The sequence below is a fragment of the Primulina eburnea genome, chromosome 6 (genome assembly GCF_022965805.1).
Source record: "Primulina eburnea isolate SZY01 chromosome 6, ASM2296580v1, whole genome shotgun sequence".
NCBI lineage: Eukaryota > Viridiplantae > Streptophyta > Magnoliopsida > Lamiales > Gesneriaceae > Primulina > Primulina eburnea.
The window spans coordinates 38,328,399-38,356,278 of record NC_133106.1 but is presented as its reverse complement, the minus strand read 5'-3'; the positions used below and the strand labels follow the sequence as shown (position 1 = coordinate 38,356,278).

General features: G+C 35.1%; 2 protein-coding genes across 2 annotated transcripts; both read left to right on the top strand.

Moving 5' to 3' along the window:
- Positions 1–50: 50 nt before the first annotated feature.
- Positions 51–9,748, top strand: LOC140835135 (probable UDP-N-acetylglucosamine--peptide N-acetylglucosaminyltransferase SEC). Its single transcript, XM_073200530.1, has 28 exons — positions 51–396; positions 2,087–2,232; positions 2,351–2,449; positions 2,542–2,592; positions 2,732–2,848; positions 2,938–2,994; positions 3,369–3,488; positions 3,640–3,702; positions 3,797–3,875; positions 4,589–4,698; positions 4,802–4,855; positions 4,946–5,013; positions 5,138–5,240; positions 5,687–5,889; positions 6,193–6,289; positions 6,553–6,624; positions 6,786–6,862; positions 6,946–7,062; positions 7,158–7,242; positions 7,317–7,484; positions 7,595–7,705; positions 7,791–7,877; positions 7,970–8,097; positions 8,176–8,258; positions 8,338–8,443; positions 8,540–8,686; positions 9,207–9,327; positions 9,412–9,748. The coding sequence occupies exons 1-28, from the start codon at positions 213–215 to the stop codon at positions 9,523–9,525; spliced, it is 2,967 nt and encodes a 988-aa protein (XP_073056631.1). The 5' UTR covers positions 51–212; the 3' UTR covers positions 9,526–9,748.
- A 1,634-nt stretch (positions 9,749–11,382) lies between these two features.
- Positions 11,383–24,610, top strand: LOC140835134 (small ribosomal subunit protein bS1c). The gene is made up of 10 exons (XM_073200529.1): positions 11,383–11,767; positions 19,471–19,630; positions 20,365–20,426; positions 22,077–22,236; positions 22,334–22,454; positions 22,960–23,041; positions 23,127–23,230; positions 23,989–24,067; positions 24,181–24,231; positions 24,305–24,610. Exons 1-10 carry the CDS (start codon positions 11,525–11,527, stop codon positions 24,386–24,388), a joined length of 1,146 nt encoding a protein of 381 aa, XP_073056630.1. The 5' UTR covers positions 11,383–11,524; the 3' UTR covers positions 24,389–24,610.
- The last annotated feature ends 3,270 nt before the right edge of the window (positions 24,611–27,880 follow it).

The window sequence follows — 27,880 nt, the reverse complement described above, 5'->3', positions numbered from 1 at the left end:
CATTTTTCCTTTTCTTATTCTATTCTATTCTATTCTACTTTCTTTCTAATATTCTTTCCAACTTTTGTCCTTTTATCAGTTTTCTCTAGAAAAAACCCTTGTCAAGGATTTTTCCTTCCCAATTTCCCTCTCTCCGTTCGGATCTCGAGCTCTTCCGCCGTTTTATGAGAGTAATTGCGCGGCGGAGGTAGTAGCTGTTTAGATCACGAGACATGCTCTCGTTACAGAGCGATCCGCGGCAGTACAGCCGGAGTCTGCAACAGGTACAACGGCAGCACCAACAGCCGCAGGTGGTGTCTAGGGCTCCTTACAATGTCGCCGCAGATCATCACAGAGACCATCCATCTCTGTCTTTTACCTCCGGGGTTAACGTCAAGCCGGAGCTTTCTACTGAAGGTTCGATTTTATTCAGTTTTATGATTTTGGTATTACGTTTTGCTTCTTGTTCTTCTTCTTGTTGTTTTTTTGCCTTGCGTGCACTAAGAATTAGGGTTTTTAGTGTTTGATGAGCTTTATTTTGTGATTTGTGGAATTATGAGTCTTTTGGAGAAATTTAAAAGTTCCCATTTTCAATTATTTGTTAACTGAATTCAGGGAAAATATAAAACTTAAAAAAGCTTTGGGATGTTTTGTTGGCTAACCTAATTTTTGGTTTTGAATGTTGGTATTGCTCCAACCATTTTTGTTAACCCGGGTAACAAAATTTGTTGACTTAAAGCATTTTATGCCATAAGCCTTCTTACTAATACCGAGAGCTATTCAAATCTAAAAAATTATGCAGCCCCTAAAGTGTAAGCCTTTTTTGTTTCTTAAGATTCTGCTGCTATTCAATCCTATGCGTGTTCTATCTCAAGTCGTTCAATGATACAATTACACTGTCTCTATGAATTAGCTTTAGTCATGGGATGCCTTATTTTCAATCCAACTGCCAAAATTATAAATTGGAATATCTCACGTCAACTATTGAATCATATGCTACTTATTGCTGTTAGGGGCAACGAAGAGACTACGCTTGAAACAATCAGGGGTGGGGGACAAAATCATCTCTAGAGAACTGAAAGGACTCTGAAGAGGAAGAGAATAAGTATTTATTTGAAGAAAACGTGGGAATAAAATTTAATCCTAAATGCACAAACGCTTCTAAATAAATGTCCTTTTTTAATTATGTTTGTAGATCTATAAATATTTTGTTGAAAACATTTCTAGAAATCTATTATGTCGATGTGTAGCTTGACTAGTTATCTATCCAGAAGGACCAGAACCATTTTTTGACCCAAATTTATGGCTTAGGTTTTACAAAGAGCAAAATAAGTTTTATTGCCACCCATGTCTATTGGGTGTAAATAAAAAGTCCTCATGGTGGGAGGCTGGAGCATGCCTAGGATCTTCTAAGCATCAGTTATGGATTTTAATGGAATAACAAAGTTAATACATGGATTATGGTTCAATATTCCCGAGAAATCACATTAACTTACAGTAAGTTTATTGCAGTCGGGGAACTAAACATTCCAACGCATGGATGTATAAATCATTGTCCCAGGACTCCCAATTCTTATTCTGTGTGAAAATGTGGATTTGCAGCTGCTTGTTATCTCAATCTTACCAATTGATAAGTATTTGCAGTATTATTGAAGTTTCATACTTAATAGATATATTCAAATTTTAGCATATGATTTTCGTTGTAACGATGCACATTTACCAATTGCATGATCTTTACGGTTGAGATTCTCACAAAAAAAGCAACTATTTTAGGGCACCATTAACAAAAATGCCCTTCCATAAAAAAAATGCCCTTCCATAAACAAATATGACTATGCCAGGTTTTGAGGATCTTCTTTTTCGATTTTTTGGGAGGTTCCCGTAATTATTTGAATCTAGCATATATGAGTAAATGTCAGGCCATGAAAGCATATTATGAACTGTGATGAGAATGTGTAGCGTTTAATTGATAGTTTCTATGGTAGAAGCCAAATCACGATGACGTACGGAGCAATAAACTTTGCTGATTAAATTTATATGTTAGTCTGGAGTACGATTATGTTTATGAAGTCTTACTGGGTTTGTTCTCTTATTTCTCATTATTCAGTTGACGTGGACATGCTCTTGAACCTGGCCCATCAGAATTACAAAGCAGGGAATTATAAGCAGGCATTAGAACATAGCAAAGCTGTGTACGATAGAAATCCGCGACGCACTGATAATCTTCTTCTGTTGGGTGCTGTTTACTATCAGGTTACTTGTTTGCTTCATGTTTTTATGTCACATGTATTATTATTGGGAAACTAAATTTGAGCTAGCATTTTCAGCAAGACATCATCTCAAGCTAGAATTTGTACTGTTTGTTTTATAGTTACATGACTTCGATTTGTGCATTGCGAAGAATGAAGAAGCTCTTAGAATTGATCCACATTTTGCCGAGTGCTATGGGAATATGGCAAATGCTTGGAAAGTAAGTTTTTGTGGTGGTTTTTTTTTCTTGACACGGAACTCTTTCTGGTTTGATGGTGTTGCTGACTTATGTTATTTATATCTTTCTGGCAGGAGAAAGGCAATATTGATGTCGCTATTCGTTATTACTTGATTGCTATTGAGGTCTGTCTGTCACTTTGATATTTATTATACTAGTACTAGTATTATCATGGGTGCTAGCCTAGATTGTATGTAATAGGATCTGCTGATGTTAGTATCTTGGAACTAACTGCACACTTTATGATGTAAATTTTATATGCAGCTTCGGCCTAATTTTGCTGATGCATGGTCTAACTTAGCCAGTGCTTACATGAGAAAAGGAAGGTTGAATGAGGCAGCCCAATGCTGTCGTCAATCACTTGCTCTGAATCCTCTTTTGGTAGGTTTCTGTTTTTTTATTATGTTACCATCCTTATCAACTGTGTTGGCAATCTCACGTCTGTGTCAACAATACATACAACTTATCAGGTTGATGCTCATAGTAACCTTGGAAATCTGATGAAAGCTCAAGGACTAGTGCAAGAGGTAATAAAGCAGATTACCTCGGCGCCATTTTCCAGCTACTCAATAATTACTCGCTCGGATATCTTTGTTGGGAGAGGGGGGGTGGGGGGCGGAATTTTGTGTCTGTTAAACAACAATTACATCTTTTGACGGCCTGCTGTTAGTGTAATTAGCTTCTTAGTTATTTTACTCTTTGGTTTATGACTTCCGGCGTGATATCTATTTGAATTTTCAAAGCTGTTGTTTAACACACACTATCAATCATATCGGTGAAATTTCTCACGTATTTTGCAACTTTCATTCGAAAAATTTAGTGCAATAGCAACCGCCTTATGATCACAGACCTCATTAATCATTTCCTAATTGAAGTTTCTAAATTGGTCTTTTCTTCTTAGGCCTCTAAGTGTTATATGGATGCACTCCACATACAGCCAACTTTTGCTATTGCGTGGTCTAATCTTGCTGGTCTTTGTATGGAGGCGGGTGATCTTAACAGGGCCCTGCACTACTACAAGGTATGTGATTAATCTTTGTTATCCTTTTAAAAATGTAAAAGGTCTTGTGAGTTGGAGGTTGACTAATTTATGTATGCTTTGATATTTTGTCTGAATCGGATGCTTTATGATCTTGTGCTTACTGCTGACTGTGTAATTGTTCTATTTTCAGGAAGCCGTGAAGTTGAAGCCTGACTTTTCTGATGCCTACTTGAATTTGGGAAATGTTTACAAGGTAAACTCTAACATATTTTGGTTGTAAGGTTGGGTACCTGTAAAATGCAAGGGCAAGAATTCGGGGAAAGACCAGTCTTCTTTACATTTTCCAGGCCTTGAGAATGCCTCAAGAGTCTATTGTATGTTATCAACGAGCCCTGCAGTCACGACCAGACAGTGCAATGGCTTTTGGTGAGTTATTTTTACACCATGATAGGGTCAGTTCTGTTGTTGCTGATCACTTTGTGAATCACCCTTTTTGAAAATTGTTGTTCTGAAATACTGATTGTGAAATTCATCGCGTATATCATTGGTCTCCTCAACAGCTTAGGATAACACCCTGTTAAGCCAAAAAATGTGCATCCCTGGGGTTCATAAATGTTAGCTTGAGGCTGAATTATATCTGGGAGCTGGACTTTAGGTGTAAAATTGCAACAAGGGAATTTTTGGTTGAAACGACTTGGCAAAAACCAATTTACTTAGCTTTTTTGCTAATTTTGTGAGTACTTTTATATTAGAATAACAGAACCTCAAGTGCGACACTGTTTCTTGACCAATTTGCTCTTTTAGACATGGTAAATTAATTCAGAGGATATGTACTAGTATTTTGCTGAAATTTTGAGTTTGGATAAATAGCGAGTAGTGTTTCATGTCCGGTAAAGGCTAATTTGAAGTTAAAGAAGTACATCAATTTTAGCTGGAAAATGCAGCCATATTTCAATATTTAGATATCATCTTGTTGCAATCACACATTATGTTTGTTTGACTTATGCTCACCTAAGATAATGTCACTAAGTTTGTTCCCGACTTATCTAAGATAACGTGACTATACTCTTAGAGTTTTGTACTTCGTGTTATTACCAGAAGTTGGAGTTTTTTACAATGATGTATGCCAACCATTGCAGGCAACTTGGCAAGTGTGTACTATGAGGAAAACAACCTTGATATGGCAATAATCAACTACAAACGAGCTATTGCTTGTGATCCTGGATTCCTGGAGGCGTACAATAACTTGGTTGCTATTATATTATTAATAGTGCTGATTTAGCTTTTTGTTTAGTAAATTAATACTTGTTGCATTTTGGTGATGTTCTGTTTTTATGTTTTTCAACTGCTAGGGTAATGCATTGAAAGATGCTGGAAGAGTGGAGGATGCAATTCACTGTTACCGCGTAAATTATCTTTCACCATGATTGAATTGGTCGTGGTTTCGTAGTTTTTTTTGCTGCTTTTTGATTCAAATGCTGTTTGTTTTTTTGAAGCAATGCCTATCTCTTCAACCTAGTCATCCTCAAGCTCTAACCAATCTTGGAAATATTTATATGGAATGGTATGTCAAGTATCAACGTTCTCCACTTGTGTATATGGTTCTTGTTTCAGATTGCTTTCGCGCCTTTAATTATATTTTTTTATCATTTTGATTTTTACGAATTTCATCTGTTATTTCTTTGAAGGAATATGATGAGTGCTGCAGCTCAATGCTACAAGGCAACACTATCTGTCACAACAGGACTTTCTGCCCCTTTCAATAATTTAGCTATAATATACAAACAACAGGTGAGTTGCTGGTTCTTTTCCTGCAAAAAAGGTCTAAAGAGCTTAAATTAGTTTATGAAATAAAAGTGCATTGTTCTCATCTTTAGGAATGGCATGGCTGTGCCAATCGAAGTTATGTGAGACCAATATCAAAATTTTGATATTATGCATGCAATGAGATGTTCCTACCAACTCAACTCAGCTTAATATAACAAATACCATTTCAGAGAGCACATATTTTAGGCACCAGAAACAACCATGGGCTGACAAAGTTCAAATATCTTTTACAAATTTTGCCGTTGCCTAAACTAAATTACCATAGTTTACCTTAGTTAATTCCATTCATTCTTTTGATGCGGAAGCTGCCATCCAAAATAATGGGTGTGAATACGTTTTCAAGTCCTAACTTGTCGCTCACATGTTAATGAGACGAAATTTTTGTGTGATTATACTTTCTTCGATTACAGGGTAATCATGCAGATGCGATATCTTGCTACAACGAGGTCCTAAGGATAGATCCACTAGCTGCAGATGGTTTGGTTAATCGAGGAAACACTTACAAAGAAATTGGAAGAGTTAACGAGGCGATTCAAGACTATCTCCGTGCTATTGATATCCGACCAATGATGGCTGAGGCTCATGCAAATTTGGCTTCCGCTTACAAGGACAGGTACATTTTCATTTCTTCTCTTGGAAATTTTAGTCCTTAATTTTGTAGGCTAAGAAATCACATGCAAATCAAAAGTGTGTTTTATCCACCTAGTTTCAATCCTGCAGTTATGTATCAAAGCGGCCATTGAAGCTATTTGCTATTCCGAATTTATTGACGAGTGAAAGGAAAACAAATCTATGTTTTATTTAATTTTTCTTTATACAAAATGAATATCAGTTTAAGATTTTTATTCTACATTTTAGACCTATTTATGGTGATTAGCATGAACTGTGTTTTATTTACCTTGTGGGCTGCTTGCAGTGGTCATGTGGAAGCAGCTATTAAAAGCTATAAGCAAGCATTGATGTTACGCCCAGATTTCCCTGAGGCAACATGTAACCTTCTTCACACTTTGCAGGTATATCTCCAATTCGCTAACCAGAGCTTGGATGTATCTTGACGTTTGAGTTAAGATTTGAACGTGTTCATCAAAAACAATTTACGTAACTTAATACGAAAATGACATGGTTGATTCATATGCTGGAAAAGTATTTTCTTTCATGGAGATTTCTCTCTTGTAATCTCATTGTTACTTCATCTGTTTACACTTGGTGTGAGCTAGTAGTTATCAGTTTTGACTTCTTATTGATTTGGTTCTGAGTTCTCAACTGATTATCTCAGTGCGTCTGTGACTGGGATGATCGGGAGAATATGTTTATTGAAGTTGAAGGGATACTTAGGAGACAGATCAAGGTTTGTCAAAAGTCCTCTTCTGCAAACTTTATATGCTCAATTGCTCATCTCCTACCGCCCTTTGAAAATTTTATTAGTTCCCTCATTTTTTCCATTTGCTCCCATTTGACAGTTTATTATTGTCATTAATGATTAGCATGTGAGTTTCTCTTCTTATTTAGTTGTCAGTCATCCCAAGTGTTCAACCTTTCCATGCGATTGCGTATCCCCTTGATCCCATGCTTGCATTGGAGATCAGGTGAGAAATTTATTATTCCATTTTTCTTTTGTTTTATGATTGCAAATGAAATTTTCTGATGAAGAACTTGTATATGTTTGCAGTCGAAAATATGCAGCGCATTCTGCGGTAGTAGCATCTCGCTATTCACTCCCTCCTTTTAATCATGCACCTCCATTGCCTGTAAAGAGTGGTGGCAGGAATGGCCGGTTAAGGATCGGGTTTGTTGGCACAAACTTTTCCTCATTTTCCTTTTGGATCTCCTCTCTGTTGGGACTGAAAGGACGTTTTCCGAATCATGTCTTGTCTCTTGCAGATATGTAAGCAGTGACTTTGGTAACCATCCATTGTCTCATCTAATGGGTTCTGTTTTTGGCATGCATAATAGAGAAAATGTTGAGGTGAGCTTGATTTGGGCTTAAGTTGGTTAAGCAAATTTATTTTTCTAACATGTTTTTTTATGGTTCCCTTGTAGATATTCTGCTATGCATTGAGTCCAAATGATGGCACTGAATGGAGGCTTCGTATCCAATCTGAAGCAGAGCATTTTATTGATGTGTCTGCCATGTCATCTGATATGATAGCAAGGATGATCAATGAACATCAGATACAAGTGCTCATCAATCTAAATGGGTACACCAAGGTATCAAATTGACACAATGTCACTTTTTCTTTCTAGTTAGTCATCATTTCTTTGAACTCTACATTGATGAATTCTTGCATTATAAAAGGCTTTGACTATATGCACTGCAGGGTGCAAGAAATGAAATATTTGCTATGCAGCCTGCTCCTATCCAGGTTTCTTATATGGGATTTCCTGGGACCACGGGAGCGACCTACATACATTATTTGGTCACTGATGAGGTATGTGTATTTTTTCCCCATATGAATTTACTACGCATGCATGGCATGACTTTATCGTCTTGAACTGTTTTTTGTTTTATGGCAGTTTGTTTCTCCAATGTCTTGCTCTCATATATACTCCGAAAAAATAGTTCATCTTCCTCATTGCTATTTTGTGAACGACTATAAACAGGTAAACTCTACGAACTTGATCTCTCTCAAACATACACACAACTTTTTAATATTGATTAGTGTTATTCTTTCCCACACTGTTACGTCTTTAAGAAAAACCGTGATGTACTGGATCTAAACTACCAACCCAAGCGATCGGACTACGGACTTCCTGAGGACAGATTTATATTCGCCTGTTTCAATCAACTTTACAAGATGGACCCTGAAATACTCACGACATGGTAGCATATTTAGCTTTCATTTTTGTGAGTATTATATGTAGCAAAACAGAAATATAAGCAAATAGTTTACTTGTGCAGGTGCAATATCCTTAAGCGTGTCCCAAAGAGTGCACTTTGGCTTCTTAGATTTCCAGCTGCAGGCGAGACGAGGCTTCGTGCACGTATGTTACAGTTTTTTTCTGGTGACAAATGAATATATTTTGTAGGCAATTCCTGATAATATGTTGTTCTATGGCCCAGATGCTGCTTCACTAGGTGTGCAACCAGACCAAATTATTTTCACAGATGTTGCAATGAAGCAGGAACACATTAGGCGCAGTTCGTTAGCAGACCTGTTTCTTGATACGTAAGTATTCACTTTGGTTGTAGCAGAAACCATTTGAGGCAATGCGTAATATTATCGAATTGAATTCTCAACAGTTCTTGATTTCCATTTGAATAGGCCTCTTTGCAACGCACATACGACAGGGACAGATATTCTTTGGGCTGGTCTGCCTATGGTCACTCTTCCTCTCGAGAAAATGGCGACTAGAGTTGCTGGGTCGCTCTGTTTGGCGACAGGAGTTGGAGAGGAAATGATTGTTCATAGGTAGGTGTTTGAACATGTAATTATCTAGTAGCTAGTTTTGTTTCCTAATATGTGGATGTTGGAATTTGGGTGCCTATTGTCACGGGTGTAATGCAACTCTAGTAAACTACCTGAGTAGGAAACCCCACTGTGCTGGTTCAGAAATCCTTACCCAACGGATGGAAGCATTAAATTCTCCCCCCAACCAACCCAGTATGCCTACGCAGCACCCTATTTTGGCCCCACCTCGAGCATGCCAAAATGGGTGTAATGCGTTCAGGGCTGTGCTTGTACCAGTCATCGCGAATCAAAACCCATCCGGATTTCTAAGAAGGAAATAAAATCCCTCCATAAGTAGGTCCAGAAACCCAGTATCCCCAATCGGGATTGAGATTTGAGTGTTTCACCATGCTTTCAATATGGAGGGATTTGTATAAAATTATATTTTGGTAAACTTCACATCTTGTTGATGGTTGCCTCTTATGCATAGCATTTAATTCATCTTGTAATTCATTCTCATCTGTGCCTTCGTATTTGACAGCATGGAAGAGTACGAAGAGAGAGCTGTGTCTTTGGCCATGAATCCTTCGAAGCTTCAAGATCTTACCAGCAGACTCAAGGAGGCCCGTCTGAGTTGCCCTCTGTTCGACACTGCACGATGGGTGAGTCGTCTTATCATAAAACCAGGCTATTATTGTGCTCTGCATTTTGATATAAATCGTTACACATTTGCTACCATATTTCAGGTGAAGAATTTGGAGCGTGCCTACTTCAGGATGTGGAATTTGTACTGTTCCGGTCAACATCCTCAACCCTTCAAAGTCGCTGAGAATGACTTGGAATTTCCGTATGACCGGTAGATGATTTATATAGAGGAAAAAGATTAGATTTTTGTAGATAAAGAATGAAGATTGTAGGAGGGTTAGTTCTACTCGTATGATATTTATTATATACCACTTTATAAAAAAAAAGCGTCATGTGGGCTGAGAAAATACGAGGAGGCGGTTATCATCAGCGATACTACAGTTCGTCCGATACTTTTATATTTTAAAATACTCGACTGTTGATCAAGATTCATACGCATGATATTTCTGTTTTTTCTTCATATATATATAAATATATATAATGTGAGATCACATTTTGTAGGCCAATATTGGCACCTCGTGCAAGTAATCAATTCATTCATTTGGCATGTTAGTATTGATTGGTATTTTCAACCTTCCTGTTTCTAACACAAAAGTACATGCACAATCCGTTTCACCATTGCAAACTCAGTTAATCATTCTATTTTATTTCTTATCTTATAAAATCAAATCCTACCCATCAAAGCAAACATTAATTAATCATTCTATTTTATTTCTTATCTTATAAAATCAAATCCTACCCATCAAAGCAAACATTAATGTTTTAGTTGATACTTATAAATAATATTTAGAGTGAGTCTCATGTGAGACCGTCTCACGGATCATAATCTGTGCAACGGGTCAACAATACCCATATTCACAATAAAAAATAGTACTCTTAGCATAAAAAGTAATACTCTTTTATGGGTGACCCAAATAAGAGATCCGTCTCACAAATAATACCCGTGAGACCGTCTCACATAAGTTTTTGCCTAATATTTATAGTTTTAATCTCTACATATATAATTTTGTTTAACCCTGAGATTTGTTTGTTGACGAGTTTACACATAATACGGAAACAAGTTACACTCATCAATTTTTTTCATAAATTAAGTTCACTTAAAATTTGTTATAACAAAATCTCCGTAAGTACTCAGCAATTAGAATCGAAAATGAACGGTTATACTTTAAATTTGAATTAATAAAAAGATGACTCAAAAGTTATATTAAAAAGTAATAATTCAAAAACATTCTATACGTTGATTATTTTCGAGATGTTAATAATATTTAAATTCTAAATATATTTGTTATACTATATCAATCATTTTAAATAATTATTCAAATATCAATACTTATTAATTTTATTAATTAATTATAACATTATGTTAATCGCATGAGTAAAATACTTGTATAATCTTGTATTAAACATCCATTATTAGATTACCTACTTTTGTATAGAAAAATATAAGTTATCAAAGACGGTTTTTATTCGTGAGACAAGTAAACTCTGTCCATATTTACAATAAAAACAATATTTTTCATTAATGAACTATTGTCTCACATGAATTTTTGTTATTTTTAATCAAGAGATAATTTAAATTAATATTTTAATAGATTATTGTAAATTAATTTTACTTTGTTATTATATCAGTTGATCGTATAATCAAATGTATTTTCAAAAATATATAATGTGTTGTGTACCCATTTCATAATTTTTTTAATAAAAAACATATAATTGCAATAAGTTATATTAGTTATTGATAGAATCATATTGTCAAAAACAAGAGTTATTATAATTTGCATAAAATTTGAACCAACTAAAATATATTTTATATAAAAATCAGATTAATCTAATCGATACGTTTAAATCAAACAAAGTTTATAAATGCACGTTTAACGTTTATTATTAGCTATATTTATAAAATGATAATTATAATAATTGCATATTAATATGGTCATAATAAAATAATAATTATTATATATTATAATTGTAATATATTTCATATAAATTATCTTTTTGATTAAAAAAAATGCATACTGATTATAAAAAGGCAAATGCGGGGGGTGGGGATGATCCAAATTCACCCACGTCACCAAATCCACAAAAAACACACACACCGCAGCTTTCCACAAAACAAAACCAACGTTCCCACACTGCCACACAGTCCCATATTCCAATCCTATGTCCACTGGTGTTGCGGCCTACACACCACATACCTCGAAAGAATCTTGAAAAATGCCAGTTTTCACTGCTTCTCTAGGCTCTGTTTCCAGCGGCCTAGCGTTTCTCTCCCATTTATTTGATAACACCTGCCATAATGCCGCTCTTATCACAAATCCGGCACCCTCATTCAATTTCCCATGTTTCATCTCCCGAAGTTATTCCAGCAAGCGGGCGACTTTCTTGAAAGTATCAGTTTCAAGTGGCAGTACAACCAGAACGGATGATGGATTGGATCAAGCTGTGTTGCCTGACCGGGTGTGTTTTTATGTTGATTTCAGTTTCTTCATTGTGCTATGTTTATTTGTCTACATAGGGGTCTGTTCTAGTTTTCTGTTCATGCGCTTTCGCTGCATACTGAGCCTGGCCTGTAGAAGAACTATTCAGATTCTAATGTTAGAAGCCAAAATGGTGTATTCATGATTCATAGATTCAGTGACCTTACATTGAAACCCAAAAACATGTGGAGAAACTTTATTGTGAGTTCTATGGTGAGGTGAAGGTGTCAAATTGTTCACTTCAGACAAAGATGAAATCTGAAGGAGAAATAGGTGATCAGATATGCTTTAGAGGATGCCTTGTATGATTCCTGCTAGAAAAAAGTAATACGTTGTTGAATTATGTAGTTTTTGTTAGAAATATTATTTTCTACAATGAGCTTACATATTTAAATAACAATTATATTATATATACTATCTAATTAATTTTGAGTCTAATAAGTGATTTATAAAGTCTACTCAATTATATATTTAAAGTATGGAATTTAATGTGTAGAAATCATATAATATTAGGATTGATGGGATTCTAATGAAAGGGTGCCCCTCATTGAAGGGACACATTGAATGGTTGTAGTCCCCAAACCAAATCTATATAAATACATGTAGTTATTCTTCCTTCCCCATTTTCAAGAGAGGACTAAGGAAATTCTAATAGGAATCAAAAGTGAGAAACTTGTTGATCTATTGAAGAATTAAGGAGATTTGGTTGTGGAAGGCTTCATCCAAGACAATTTATTTATTATGGATTCCGGTATGTTTTATAGTATTTATTTCTGATAATTTGACATGAATGTTTAAAGATCTTGTTGTGGTTATGAAATTTAAAGTGCCAACAAGTGGTATCAGAGCCATCATTCATGGCATATTATTGAAATTTTTTTTTTTTTCGGATAGCAGCCTTCTATGTGCATTTGTTTGTTTCTACTTTCCTTGCCAATTTACGGTTCACGTACAGTGGGTTAGCACATATGCAATTTATGTACTGTGTCTTATTAATGCTGTGTATATATATGGCCTTGTGATGGATTCCGTGCATCATTTGAAATTTGATTACTGTTGCGAGAATTCCTTGCCAACTTGTTTATACCGTAAGTTTTTTTTTAATTTGATTTGAGTATGGATTAATAATTGCTAAACATATCTTGTTTCATGCATATTATTCCAACCGCTCATCCATCACCAATGGTTGCACCATTTCATTAGTTGTGGCCAAGTGAAAGTTGCATCATTTCATGGAGTCATATTTTTATTAAAGGCTTTTCATGCTTTATAAATGATTATTTTCATTTGCATTTTCACATCAATTATTGTTACTCTTAAATTTATTTCTACATGCGAATTTTAAGCCTTAGCGCTTAAAATCCAAATTTACAAGATATAAACTCTTGAGTTTGGATTTTCTAAGCTTATACGCTTAAATTCGAACTTTAGAATTAAATTCGAGAGTTATCTTTTAGTTTCGAATTTTTTAAGCAATTGCGCTTAAATCCAAGTTTTACAAGATATATACTCTTGAATTTGGATTTTTAAGTTTAACGCTTAGAATTCGAAATTAGAAAGTTCAAATTTGGCCGGTATGGGGCGGCGATGGTGGTCATAGTGGGTGAGGGATAACGGTTAAGGTATAAAAATCAAATAAATATTAATTAATTAATTACTAGTTTGATTGATTAATTAATTAATCATAAAATGATTTATTTCTTTTTAATCATAATTATTATATGAATTGGATTATTGTTTTTTTAATCTATATGACAAATTCAATTCATTTAATATCCAATCTTATGGATTATTTTGTTATAATATTTTAATATAAATTGATTGAAATTATATGTTGCCAAAGTAACCTCTATAATGTAGATTTATTTATTTTGAAATATTATAATGTGTGTCTACTATTTATGAAAATATGATCGGCCCAAAGGAAGATTATTATTTGGTCAAATAATAGACATGTTAATTAGTGTACGGTAATTTTTAAATTATTTTACATTATAAATATTAAGTCGGTCCAAAGAAAGACTTACTATTTGAGTAAATTTAATTAATTAAGTATTTGATTACCATGTCAAGAGTACCATTTGCAATTGATATTTTTTCCAAAGATTAAATGTCAATGTTGTGTTAGGTATCTTGTTTTCGGGCCCACCATTATGTGGAGTATTTAATCATATCATATGTGTGTTTATTTATTTATTTTATAATTATGATGTGATTATGAATTGCGAGCATGATATTTTATGTTTTATTTGTTCAGTCAATACTTCTGCTTCTACTATATCTGCTAGTATCAATTCCGTTCCTGTGCTTAATGGCACAAACTTCAAGAATTGGAAAGAGAATGTCATGATTGTTTTGGGTTGTATGGACTTGGACTTTGCGCTTCGGGAGGAACGACCTGTACCTCTTACTGAAAGGGGTTCTGCCGATGAAAAGGCGAACATGGATAAATGGGATCGTTCTAATCGCATGAGTCTTATGATCATGAAACGCTCTATTCCTGAAACCTTTCGGGGCTCTATGTCCGAGGAGAAAGTTGCTACTAAGTTCTTAGAGGAAATAGAACAACGTTTTGCAAAGAATGAAAAGGCCGAGACAAGTACTCTTTTGGCTAATCTTGTGTCCATGAAATATAAAGGAAAAGGGAACATAAGAGAGTACATAATGGAGATGTCTCATATCGCTTCCAAACTAAAGGCACTGAAGCTACAATTATCCGATGATTTGTTGGTGCATTTAGTTTTGATTTCTCTCCCTATGCAATACAGTCATTTTAAGGTGAGTTATAATACTCAAAAGGATAAATGGACTCTTAATGAGCTCATATCTCACTGTGTGCAAGAAGAAGAGAGAATAAAGCGAGAAAGAATCGAAAGTGCAAATTTAGCAACTGCCTTTAAGGACAAGAAAAGAAAAAGAGGAAAAGAAGCTGCAGTTGGGACATCAAACAACAAGAAGCAAAAGAAACAGAATACAGAAATTAGATGTTTCTTTTGCCGCAAAGTTGATCACTTAAAGAAAGATTGTCCCAAGTATGCCAACTGGCGTATCAAGAAAGGTTCGCTTCTCAATTTAGTATGTTCTGAAGCTAATTTGAGTTCTGTACCTAAACACACTTGGTGGATAGATTCTGGTGCTACTACTCACATAAGTGTGTCTATGCAGGGTTGCCTGTGGAGCCGACGGCCAAATGATGCTGAAAGATTCATCTATGTGGGCAATGGTGAAACAGCGGCAGTAGAGGCTATAGGAACTTTTAGGTTGTTATTAAAGACAAGTCATTATTTGAATTTGGAAGAGACTTATGTTGTACCGTCTTTTAGACGGAATTTAATTTCAATTTCTCTTTTGGACAAATTTGGTTACTCTTGTTCATTTGGAAATAATAAATTTAGTCTTTTTCATAATTCAAATCTCATTGGTACTGGTTCTTTATCTTTACATGACAACTTATATTTATTGGATACTATTGTCTCATTTAATGAAACCTTGCAAACAAGTTCACATGGTACAAAACGAAAATTAATTGATAAAGATTCCGTCACACTATGGCATAAGCGTTTGGGTCATATTTCTAAAGAAAGAATTCAAAGACTTGTGTCGGATGGAATCCTTGATCCCCTTGATTTTACAAATTTTCAAATTTGTATTGAGTGTATAAAGGGGAAACAGACAAACACAAGAAAATTAGGTGCAAACAGATGCTTGGATGTCTTAGAACTAATTCATACTGATATTTGTGGACCATTTCCTACAGCTTCGTGGAATGGCCAACAATATTTTATTACGTTCATAGACGATTATTCAAGATATGGGTACCTATATTTAATCCATGAGAAGTCTCAAGCATTAGACGTATTTAAGATTTTCAAAGCTGAAGTTGAAAATCAACTTGGCAAGAAAATTAAAGCCGTCAAATCTGACCGTGGTGGAGAATACTATGGCAGATATGATGGATCTGGTGAACAACGTCAAGGACCTTTCGCAAAATACCTAGAGGAATGCGGTATCGTCCCGCAATACACAATGCCGGGCAAACCCAGCATGAATGGTGTTGCTGAAAGACGAAATAGAACGCTTAAGGATATGGTTAGAAGTATGATTAGTCATTCTTCTTTGCCAGAATCTCTCTGGGGAGAAGCTTTGAAAACTGCAGTTTATATCCTCAATCGAGTTCCTAGCAAAGCAGTTGCGAAAACCCCTTATGAACTATGGACAGGCAAAAAGCCAAGTATTAAGCATCTTCATATTTGGGGTTGTCCAGCAGAGGCAAGACCTTACAAGCCTCATGAAAAGAAACTGGACTCTAGAACTGTAAGTTGCTACTTTGTTGGTTACTCTGAGTGCTCAAGGGGTTTTAAATTTTATGTTCCTACTACTAAGAATATTTTTGAGACAGGAAATGCAAGATTTCTTGAGGAAGTTGAGTTTGTGGAGGGAGATAAAGTTAGAAATATTGCCTTTGAAGAGGAATTTGTTAATATTCCTTTTATTGCAATTGATAATGGTCAAGACGTTATTCAAAATGCAAATTCGGATAATCAAGGCAATATAGAAAAACCACAAAATATAGAAACAACTTCTGTAGTGCAAACTCAACAATCTGAAGAAAATATGCCATTACGAAGATCCACTAGAGAAAGGAGAACTGCAATTTCGGATGACTATTTTGTTTTTCTCCAAGAAAATGAAAATGATATAGGCATGGTGGAAGATCCAATCAACTTTCATCAAGCCAAACAAAGTCCCAATTCTCAAAAGTGGATAGATGCAATGAATGATGAGATGAAATCCATGATGGAAAATGACGTTTGGGATCTCGTTGAATTGCCTGAAGGTGTCAAACCTATTGGTTGTAAATGGATATTTAAAACCAAAAGGAATTCAAAAGGCAATATCGAGAAATATAAGGCACGTCTAGTTGCCAAGGGGTTCACTCAAAAAGAAGGCATCGATTATAAAGAGACTTTCTCTCCTGTTTCAACGAAAGACTCTTTTAGAATCATAATGGCACTTGTAGCTCATTTTGACTTAGAGTTACATCAGATGGATGTTAAGACTGCGTTTCTTAATGGTAACCTTGATGAAACGATATACTTGACGCAACCAGAAAACTTTGTATCAGGCGACCCAAAGAAAATGGTTTGCAAACTAAAGAAATCCATCTATGGTCTCAAACAAGCTTCTCGTCAATGGTATCACAAATTCCATCAAGTAATTATCTCATTCGGTTTTGAGGTAAACAAAGTTGATGATTGTGTATATCATAAGTTCAGTGGGAGTAAATACATATTTCTGGTATTATATGTCGATGATATCATACTTGCTAGTAATGATATAGGCTTATTGCACGAAACCAAGAGATATCTGACCAAGAATTTTGAGATGAAAGATCTTGGGGACGCCTCTTTTGTATTAGGTATACAAATACATCGAGATCGCCATCGATGCATTCTTGGGTTATCACAAAAGAGCTATATCGAAAGAATTCTTGATAGATTCGGCATGAAAGCATGTTCTCTAGGAGACACCCCTGTTGCTAAAGGGGATAAATTTAGTTTGAGTCAATGCCCCAGAAATGAGTTGGAACAAAAGGATATGCAGAAAATTCCTTATGCATCAATTGTAGGAAGTTTGATGTATGCCCAAGTATGTACGCGTCCAGATATTGCGTTCATTGTGGGAATGCTAGGCAGATATTTATGTAATCCAGGGATGGATCACTGGAAAGCAGCCAAACGAGTTATGCGTTATTTGCAAAGAACAAAAGATCACATGCTCACTTATCGGAAATCAGATAATTTAGAGATCATTGGGTATTCTGATTCTGATTTTGCTGGATGCCAAGATAGTAAAAGATCCACTTCAGGCTATATTTACTTGTTAGCCGGAGGGGCTATTTCATGGAAAAGTGCTAAGCAGACACTCGTAGCTTCATCCACTATGGCGGCAGAGTTTGTTGCTTGTTACGAGGCATCTAATCATGGGATATGGTTGAGAAATTTTGTCACTGGGCTGCGTGTTGTGGATAACATTGAAAGACCGTTAAAGATATACTGTGACAATAATTCGGCAGTACTTTATTCCAATAACAACAGAAGTTCTTCGAAATCGAAGCATATAGACATCAAGTTTCTTGTTGTTAAAGAAAGAGTTCAGAGTCGTCAAATTACTATAGAACATATTGGGACAAACTTTATGATCGCGGATCCGCTTACCAAAGGATTACCACCTAAGGTCTTTCACGAGCATACTGCTCATATGGGTGTTGTACTATTTGATGATGTACATGTTTAGTGGGAGTTTGTATTTTGATGTTCTTTGGTACATATATACATTTTTATGTTTGTGTTCTGAAGAATAAATTATTTGGTTCAAATTCTTAAACTCTGAATGTTACTTATGATTTATTTGATCTCATTAAAGAATAATTTTGGACTAGTTGGAATTAGGCATGTTGATCACATTGCATGTAATTTCCATGCTACACATCCATACTTGATCTATGTCATTGAATATATCAGTAAGGTGACCATTGATGGATCTAGTTACGAATTAATGTAACAAAGATCGCTTTGATTCCATTCTGATATATTAGATGGACCAGATTGTTGCTAAGAAAATTGGATAGTTAATTTTGCGCATTAAAGTCCATATAATATAATTGATCAAGAAACATATGAAGCCCAAGTGGGAGATTGTTAGAAATATTATTTTCTACAATGAGCTTACATATTTAAATAACAATTATATTATATATACTATCTAATTAATTTTGAGTCTAATAAGTGATTTATAAAGTCTACTCAATTATATATTTAAAGTATGGAATTTAATGTGTAGAAATCATATAATATTAGGATTGATGGGATTCTAATGAAAGGGTGCCCCTCATTGAAGGGACACATTGAATGGTTGTAGTCCCCAAACCAAATCTATATAAATACATGTAGTTATTCTTCCTTCCCCATTTTCAAGAGAGGACTAAGGAAATTCTAATAGGAATCAAAAGTGAGAAACTTGTTGATCTATTGAAGAATTAAGGAGATTTGGTTGTGGAAGGCTTCATCCAAGACAATTTATTTATTATGGATTCCGGTATGTTTTATAGTATTTATTTCTGATAATTTGACATGAATGTTTAAAGATCTTGTTGTGGTTATGAAATTTAAAGTGCCAACAGTTTTTTGTTACGTCACAAGCCCAAGATTAGCTATATCATTAATCATGATGTGTTAAAATGGCTATAATGTTGGAGTGCCCTCTTATGATTAGCCAAAATGACAAACACAACCATGCTAACACTTGTGGTATATTGGATTTATTGTTAAATAAGTTCTTGGCTTTCGATTATTTTGTAGTGGCCTACTTTTGGCAGGTTTTCATTGCATTTGCTAGCTTGATCCAAGTTTTCAGTTAAATTTATTACACTTGAATAGAGAGTAGTATGGCCTGAGCAGGATGGATTATATGAGGTGAATGATGAAGCTGTCATGGCTTCTTATCTTTTATTTACTTGACTAAACTAAGTATTTTACTTGCTTCAACCTCAACACGTGCATATTATTATATCCATAACAATAACAATTTTCTTATCATTGTTATTACCTTTTATATGTGTGTTTTTGGTGGCTTCTTTAAATAGAAGCTTCTTACCTGTTCCTTTGTTCCACAAAGAAGTAGAGGTCTGCTGATTGGAAAGCTGCAAGAGCTTATCACGAGAAGGGAATCATCTACGAGGGAAGAATTGAAGGATTCAATGGTGGTGGTTTGCTGATTAAATTTTATTCACTCATTGGTTTTCTTCCTTTCCCACAGCTGAGCCCTGCACATTCATGTAAAGGTATGCACTGAATCTTATTGAATGGAGTACTTTTTTTCTCTGGTTTTATGGATTAAGCTGACCCAGAAAATCAAAATAGAGTAGGATGCAAAGTTTGATCAAAATAATGTACCTCACATGTGTGGAACTAATTCAGCACTTGTAAACTGTGGTTTTCATAAACTTCTGATAGCATATTATGATTAAATCCAAAAGTGAAGAAAATGATTGAGATAATCAACATTATAATTTTACAATGACATTTATGTTTAAAAACAAAAAGAAAAATGAGGTAAGAAATATTATTTGCAAAATGAGCATCGACCCCATCCCAATGCGGGCAGTTAATATTTGGGTTCGATCAGCTTTTCATTTTGAAAATTGGCCCTCCCCTATTGTATATCAATATACTGGGCCTAGTAACTTCGAGGAAGAAAGAAAGAAAGAAAGAAAGATTAACCAGTGGGCACCCCCAATAGCTGGTGGCCAGATTTTTTTAATCTGCACTTTAGTTCTCACTTGTGTGGTACATATTACATTTTTTTGGTGAATCTTTTCATCATGTTGTATTTTGATGAACGGAATAAATTTTGATGAAATTTCCTAAAAAAACCAGTGTCTCCCCTTTTCTTACATGAGATGATCATTTTTGTACTAAATGATTGCGGAGTTTTACCTGCCTGCCTAAATGATACTGATGCATCATTGGCTTCTGGGCGAGCAACCAGATATTAAAATTTTGACTTATCATGTAGAACCTCACAAGAGCATCCAAGATATTGCAAGAGCTTTGACAGGTTCAATTATTCCCGTGAAGGTACTGAGTTGTGTCACAGATGTTTGGAATATATTATTTCCAGTTGCTGCTGATGTTGTGCTGACTTTATTTATTTTCTGAAATCATTTTTATAGTTTGTTGCATTGAAATCCACATCTGTTATGTCCTGTCAGAGGGAACATAGCAATTAGCATCATCATCAGTTGAGTGCTTGTGATTGTGGTTATACAAGATACCTGCATTTTAAATATGGCAAACTATTTAGTTATGTCCTATGAGAGGGAACATAGTATCAGAATATAAGATTGTTAGAGAAAAACACCCTGTATTACATTTCATTTTTTTTCAAGGATGACGTGAGAGATACTTGTTAGAAAAAGTGTTTAACTTCCTATGAGAGGGAACGTAGTATTAGAATATAAGATTGTTGAGAAAAACACCCTGTATTACATTTTCATTTTTTTTCAGGGATGACGTGAGAGATACTTGTTAGAAGAAGGGTTTAACACCTATTTTGGAAAATAATTAACGGGTTCTATGAGTCAACTGGCGAAACAAAGTGGACAAACGTTATTTATTTCAAGAGTAAATTATAGTAGTATGTTTATGTGCTCGAAGCTGATGTTGGTGAATGAAAAGTTAATGTCCGAAATTATCCATTTGAAATTATTAAAACTATACCTGGGAATCAAGCGTATTGTAGGGGTGGACTGCATGCATAACAGCTCTAAATTGGAGTCGGGACTTTGAGCCTTCAGGTGTAAGAAACATAGGAAATATGTTACGAAAACAATCCTTTATGTTGTGGATTTGCATGAAAGGCATCGCGGCGCTGACCCTAAAGCCTCGATTCCATGGGAGCGTGACTCTTCCATGGAAAATTTCTCTTCAGTCCACAACTTTTGGGAAAGTATGAAAACACCCCCAAAATTCATTTTTGAATACAAAATAATCCTTACTTCATCTTTCTTTCTAGATTATCTAATCACGATTATTTTAATCAATTACATTTAAACACAAATTCAATGCTAAAATTCGAGATTTCAATTAAGTCGTGAATTTTTACAGAAAATATGATAGTGTTTGTAAAATCGAGCGCTTATCGTTGTACCAAAAGTTATAGCTTGTGGTAATGGTGCAACCCAACTCTTTTAAAACGTACAACAGTTCAATCTCCATGTTTCGATTGCTCTAGCCAACAGAGACAATGATTACAACCAACAGTGTTAAGCATTTTATGGTTCATAGGACGTCGAAATTTGTAGCGCTGCTACTTCAAAATTGTCGACCACTGTATCTTGGGACATGTGTTGTCCATGATCTTAAGCACTGGTTCGGGGGATGATGTTTTAAGAATAGAGTCCAACTTTTGTATCAACTATTTTTTGCCTATTCACAGCCATCTTTTGTTTCCCGGGAGAAGATACCTATTACCTTTGATACACATTCTCTAACAGTACTTTAACCAAGTATTATTGTCTCTCATGTGGGATGAGTATTAAGCATGTAAAAATAATTACTTCTCGAGCCATGTTATGGAGATATTGTTGATTTGTTTCCTATAAGTTTTGAACTTAAATATGTTAAAGGTTTTCAAGATAACAGTATTAAGTAACTATTCTTTTGGAGAGAAACTGCCAAAGTTTCAAGATACCATTGAATAACAGTGAATCTTGTTACCTCTCTTAGGTTATCCAAGCAGATGAGGAAAACAGGAAATTAATATTCTCAGAAAAGGAAACTGCCTGGTCAAGATATTCTTCTCAGCTAAAAGTGGGGGACCTTTATCAGGGTATGGTGGGATCTGTCGAGGACTATGGTGCCTTTGTCCATCTTCGTTTCCCAGATGGTATGAATTTCTTGAACAGTGGTACTTGATCTAGTGAATGATTATGTTATATCATGTAATTCAATCTCATTAATCTCACATTTGAGCTCGGATCCAGGTCAATATCGTCTCACGGGACTAGTGCATGTTTCAGAAGTTTCATGGGATTTAGTCCAAGATGTGAGAGATGTACTCACCGAGGGTGATAAGGTGAATGTCAAAATTGTCAACATAGATAGGTAATTCTTTAATTTTGCTATTCTATATTCATCTTTTGTTTCTTCAATACATCAGTGTCTATAAAGCACCCACAGGTATATGAATTCAAACATGCTAAAAAATTGTGTAAAGGAAATAGAACTTTCTTCGTAAGTATCATGTTAGGTAGTCACAATCGCTCCCGTTATCTTGTCTGCCAGACCACATGGTACAATGATTGAGATAGAGTGTTTAGACTATCATAAAGTTTAAAAGCAAGCAATTGCTCAAATTGTCATGCATAGCATTTGTATAATTTAAAAAATTTGAGTCGTTAACTGTTATATTTTGGTATAACAACCAATGCTATTTCTACATATTTGTTGAATTATATAACTATATCGTAACCAAAGCATTGAAGCGTCTTTTTTGAGTACATATTGCACAAAATCGAGTTTTCTCACTTTTTGAGGTTGTTCTTTCAATGGAATACATTATTTGATTCAAGGATTGATAACTATTTCTATGGTTCTGGAAATGATACAGGGAAAAGTCACGGATCACATTGTCAATTAAGCAACTAGAGGAAGATCCACTTCTCGAAACTTTAGACAAAGTTATTCCTCAGGTATTGTGATGTTATTTTTTCTTCAGCTTTGCTTTTTTTATTTTCACACTGCAGTTCAATTACTAATGATTGCTTTGCTTCACAGGATGCTTCGGTAGACTCCGATACTTTAAGTGCAAATGGCCAGTTAACTATTGAACCTCTTCCTGGTCTTGACACCATCATTGGAGAATTACTGAAGGAAGATGGGTATGACTAGCATTTGTTGATATCCATGCTAATTTGATTACGATTATAGTAAAATATCAACTTGAAATATTGGCTGAACATGCATTTGTCATGTCAATTCTGATTTTGGTGCCTAAAGATGAATATAGGTGGAACAAAATCAAATTTTAAACATTTGACGAATTTAGAGGGTGCAATACTTTTTCATGCTATATACTTAAAATGATGGAACAAAGATAAGGTGACACTCATGCTGAAGGTTTAATGCTGTAAAGTGTTCATAGAAACTAAACTGGGTCTGTGGGGGTATTTGTCCGCATTGATAAGAGTGACTTGTGATTGATTTGTTACTGTAAACAACTGGTGCTTGGACTAAGATTCAGCTACAGATTTGAAATATTTTAGGTTGTGATTGGACGGAGAGATTTTTCAAATTCAAGGATTTAAAATCCATTTGATTACTTTGAAAATTTATCAACTCAACCACCGTTAACTTGTGTAAATGCAATGTTGATCATGATAGATATTGAAATCCAACCAAGATTGTTGTCATTTCAAATCTACAATTCAAATCCTTTCTCAAATCAAATCTTTGCCTTTGAATCAAATATTTCCATTCAAGCTCAACCTTAATTTTTTGAAAAATAGAAATGATATGTGCGTTTCAAATGCATAGCATAGTCTTTCAACTTCTACGCAAGATGAGTGTTCTTCCTCTCTTGGTTTTATCTCTGAATTTTTAAACCAACTTGTTTGGGTTCATGCTTATGGCGTCTCAGCATTGATGATGTGAGGATCAGACGACAAGGATTTGAGAAACGGGTGGTTTCGCAAGATTTGCAACTATGGCTTTCAAACGTTAGTGTGAACAAACTACGCTCTCCTATTCTTATACCATCCGTAAAAGTTCATTTTCCTCTGCCTACGAGTAAACAAATTCATTTTGTAACTTCAAATCTTGCAATCTGCAGGCGCCCCCTATCAAAGATCAATACACACTTCTTGCTCGAGCTGGACGACAGGCATGTATCACTATCAGGACCCACTCTTCTTATTTTTCTTCGTGATCTTAGTATACATTCATTTTTGAATCAGGTACAAGAAATACAGCTAACAACCTCACTCAATCAAGATGGAATCAAAAGAGTGTTGCAGCACGTTTTAGACCGGGTGCCATGACTAATCTTTCCAAAGTCTCTTACCAATATTGGTGAAGGTCCAACATATATATCAAACTAAAGAATACAGAAATTTCTGGTTTACCGTGCTCAATTTCAATCATCCATGTTCGTTTCTTGTGCAGCAGCTATTGTACGGTGTAACACTTGTTCATTAACTCTCAAATCTGTACATAGTTGAATGATTTGTCACATGATTCATAATATAATCGTTTATTTTCAACTGTTTTATGATAATCTCGTATGCTTCCGTACATGATGTTAATTCCAGTAAATAGAGGTAGTCGTTTTCTTGCAAGTTGGCGATTGCTTCTGGTTATGCTGGCTTCCATGATAAGCAGCAGTATAGAAATGAGCTACTCGGAACTTAAATTCGGTTTTTCCAGTAGCAAACCTTATCGACAATGGATCTATTGGCCAGAATTTCCTTTAATTACTTGTTATGGTGAAATAAATTACAAAGATCTTGCATATGCTAACGTTGAAAATGACAAGTGTATATATGATTCACATTTGGGATTTAATAGATGAATATAATTTGAGCATGTGACATATGTACTAGGATTTTTTGGGAGTTTTTGTGCACTTGTAAGTGTACTATATGATTGGTGGCTGTAGGGAATGGACCACTTGGAACTTAAAAGCAAATTAATAAACATGTCGACCGATGAATAGAAAAAGTCTTTGTAAAAAGATATGGTAACGCGGCTGTCTCAATCTTCGTGATCGACACTCTGTTTGTATTGTCCGATCCATTCCATTATTATCATACATATATGTGTGTGTGTGTGTCTATATGATCATAGGGAGCAACAAATTGACGTACGTGATTTGAAGAAGAATCCGAACATGCATGTGTGTGATTTACGACAATCGAAGTATGTCATTGTTACCGGCTAAAGTTTTTTTTTATAAATTAAATAAGAAGTTTACCAGTTCCACTTATTTGATATGTTGTTACATGGTTGATTATCATCAATTGTAGCGTAGTTATTAGGAAAAATTGACCAAAAAATTGATGTTTGAATTGTTATACGATTTGAAATATTTGAGTTGTTTCGATACTATCAATTACAACTTTTTTATCGGAACAATAAGCGGTCGATATATCTCACATGATATTCATATGTCCATGCATGCATTACCGAATGTATTAACTTGTGGTAAAGGAATTTAATAGATTCCATACTCTAGTCTTATGTAAATATCTTATATTACATTCCGAAACTGAGCAGGGAAAATCTGAGTGGGAAATAAACTAAATAAGCATATATTTTGGTATCAGGAGAATTTGCTACCCTGTCGGCTCTTTCTGCAGAAAGGTTCTGTGAAAGCAAGATACGATGCATGCATGCATGTCAAAACTGCACGTCTTTCTATATTTATATTAATGTTTCACACACAAATGAGATCAAATCTCCGACATGGCGACATTAAATCTTAACTAAAATATATACATTTCATAATATTTGGACATATTATGACTAGTTTTATTTATTTTATTTCCACTATATATATATTATTATATGTTGATATTCTTTGTCCCTCGTACGTTCAAGCTACCTAGCTGTTACTTTGTCTGCGGCAGAACACTCGCTCGGTTCAAGTGATCACTGTGAATTTTTTTCCTTGGAGCTAGGGTCCGCTTATAATATTTGTTTTATTCAATGTTTTGACTTAAGTTTTATAAACAATTAGAATAATAAATTATTATATTATTTATGTATTTTGATTTATCGTCCTTATATCATACGTCTCACAATATCTAATCTCACGAAGCAAATAGTGTCTAAAAGTAATTATCCTTGGAATCTTGATTCATATGAAGGGTCTGGTCTCGCATCTTTTTGGGCCCATCGTGAACCCGATGTATATATGCTCTTTCAAACTAGATGTCGGCATGGGTTTTCCATTTCCGTCCCCGAATTCTATTCTCTTCTCTATACTCGTCTAGATCTTCGCTTTTTCGAGTTCGGGGAATCCCTAAACCCGAAATTTTCGGGGATCAATTTCTCATCTCGCCCTCATCTCCGTTTCAAAAATATTAATATGATAAGACGATGACGGATTCGGAGATTTTCTCAAACCAAAGATTATTATTAACTATTATTATTAGTGATAATTAATAATAATAATATTATTATTTTAAAAATAATATTATTATTATATTATTGATACTAATAATACTATTATTTTATTATTGATATTATTTTCGGGGATGAAGATAGTAATCACATGCACGTCTCGAATTATATCGAAGATTTACAAGAATCCCCGAACCTGAACCCAAACCCAAAAAAATCGAGGATCTCCATTCATGTTTCGGATTTTCTCCGTAGGAAATGTTGCAATTGTTGGTCCCACGTGCGGAATTTGAGATAATAAAAGCCGAAAATAAAGAATAAACTGGACACCGAGATTTACGTGGAAAACCCCTAAAAATAATTAGGGTAAAAACCACGGACAAGATGAAAAGAATTTCCACTATAATATTTTGTGGTGTACAACTCACTCACTGTGTTTCCAAAGAGAACACACACTCTCTTAATACAGGATAACAAACACCTCACAAATATTATAGAACTAAACACTCAAATGCTTATAAGATGAGAGAAAACTCGAAGAGGAGATGAATTCAGAATGAAAGGAGGAGCTCTATTTATAGAGCCCCTGGACCGTGTGAACAAAGAAATTGCCTCGCAATTTCATCTGAAATTCTTCTGCGGCTGCAAATTAATACACGTTTTAATTTTTTTTTCCTTTGACAATTCAATAGTCTGCCAAGCCCCACATATTAAAAATTCTTGTCGACATTTCTCCCACTTGGAGATTTGATTTAGAATCAAACACATCTCCACACATCCTTTCAATCTTGCCATTACCTGCTGCTTACGTTTCCGCTAGGCCACTTGAGAATCTACACCACTCAAACTTTTCAATGTTCACTGGCTTTGTAAGAAAATCAGATATGTTGTCCTTTGTATGAATCTTCTGCATATCCACACTTCCTTCTTCTACTACTTCCCGCACAAAATGAAATTGTACTCCAATGTGTTTCGTCCTGGAATGAAAGGCTGGATTCCTTGCGATGTGCAAGGCACTCTGACTGTCACAAAACAAATGAACATTCTCTTGTTTGTGCCCGATCTCCTCCAATAACCTTTTAATCCATATTGCCTCCTTGCAAGCTTGAGTAGCTGCCATGTATTCTGCCTCTGTTGTAGATAACGCCACAACTGTCTGCAGTTTTGAAACCCAGCTTACTGCTCCTCCTGCAAGTGTAAACACATAACCAGTAGTAGATTTTCTCTTATCAGGATCACCTGCATAATCTGAATCGACATAGCCCCTGAGTGTAAAATCCGATCCTCCATAACATAATGCAGCATTCGAGGTACCCTTAATGTATCTAAGGATCCTCTTAACAGTGCTCCAATGCTCTCGTCCAGGATTCGCCATATACCGACTAACTGCTCCCACTGCTTGAGCAATG

Bases quoted from the DNA above. Each gene is read 5' to 3' on its own strand.
- LOC140835135 (XM_073200530.1), top strand. From the start codon at position 213: ATGCTCTCGTTACAGAGCGATCCGCGGCAGTACAGCCGGAGTCTGCAA. The intron at 4,856-4,945 runs GTAAATTATCTT...GTTTTTTTGAAG, and splicing joins ATGCAATTCACTGTTACCGC to CAATGCCTATCTCTTCAACC. The intron at 7,063-7,157 runs GTTTGTTGGCAC...TGTCTCTTGCAG, and splicing joins AATGGCCGGTTAAGGATCGG to ATATGTAAGCAGTGACTTTG.
- LOC140835134 (XM_073200529.1), top strand. From the start codon at position 11,525: ATGCCAGTTTTCACTGCTTCTCTAGGCTCTGTTTCCAGCGGCCTAGCG. The intron at 22,237-22,333 runs GTATGAATTTCT...GCTCGGATCCAG, and splicing joins CCATCTTCGTTTCCCAGATG to GTCAATATCGTCTCACGGGA. The intron at 23,231-23,988 runs GTATGACTAGCA...ATGGCGTCTCAG, and splicing joins GAATTACTGAAGGAAGATGG to CATTGATGATGTGAGGATCA.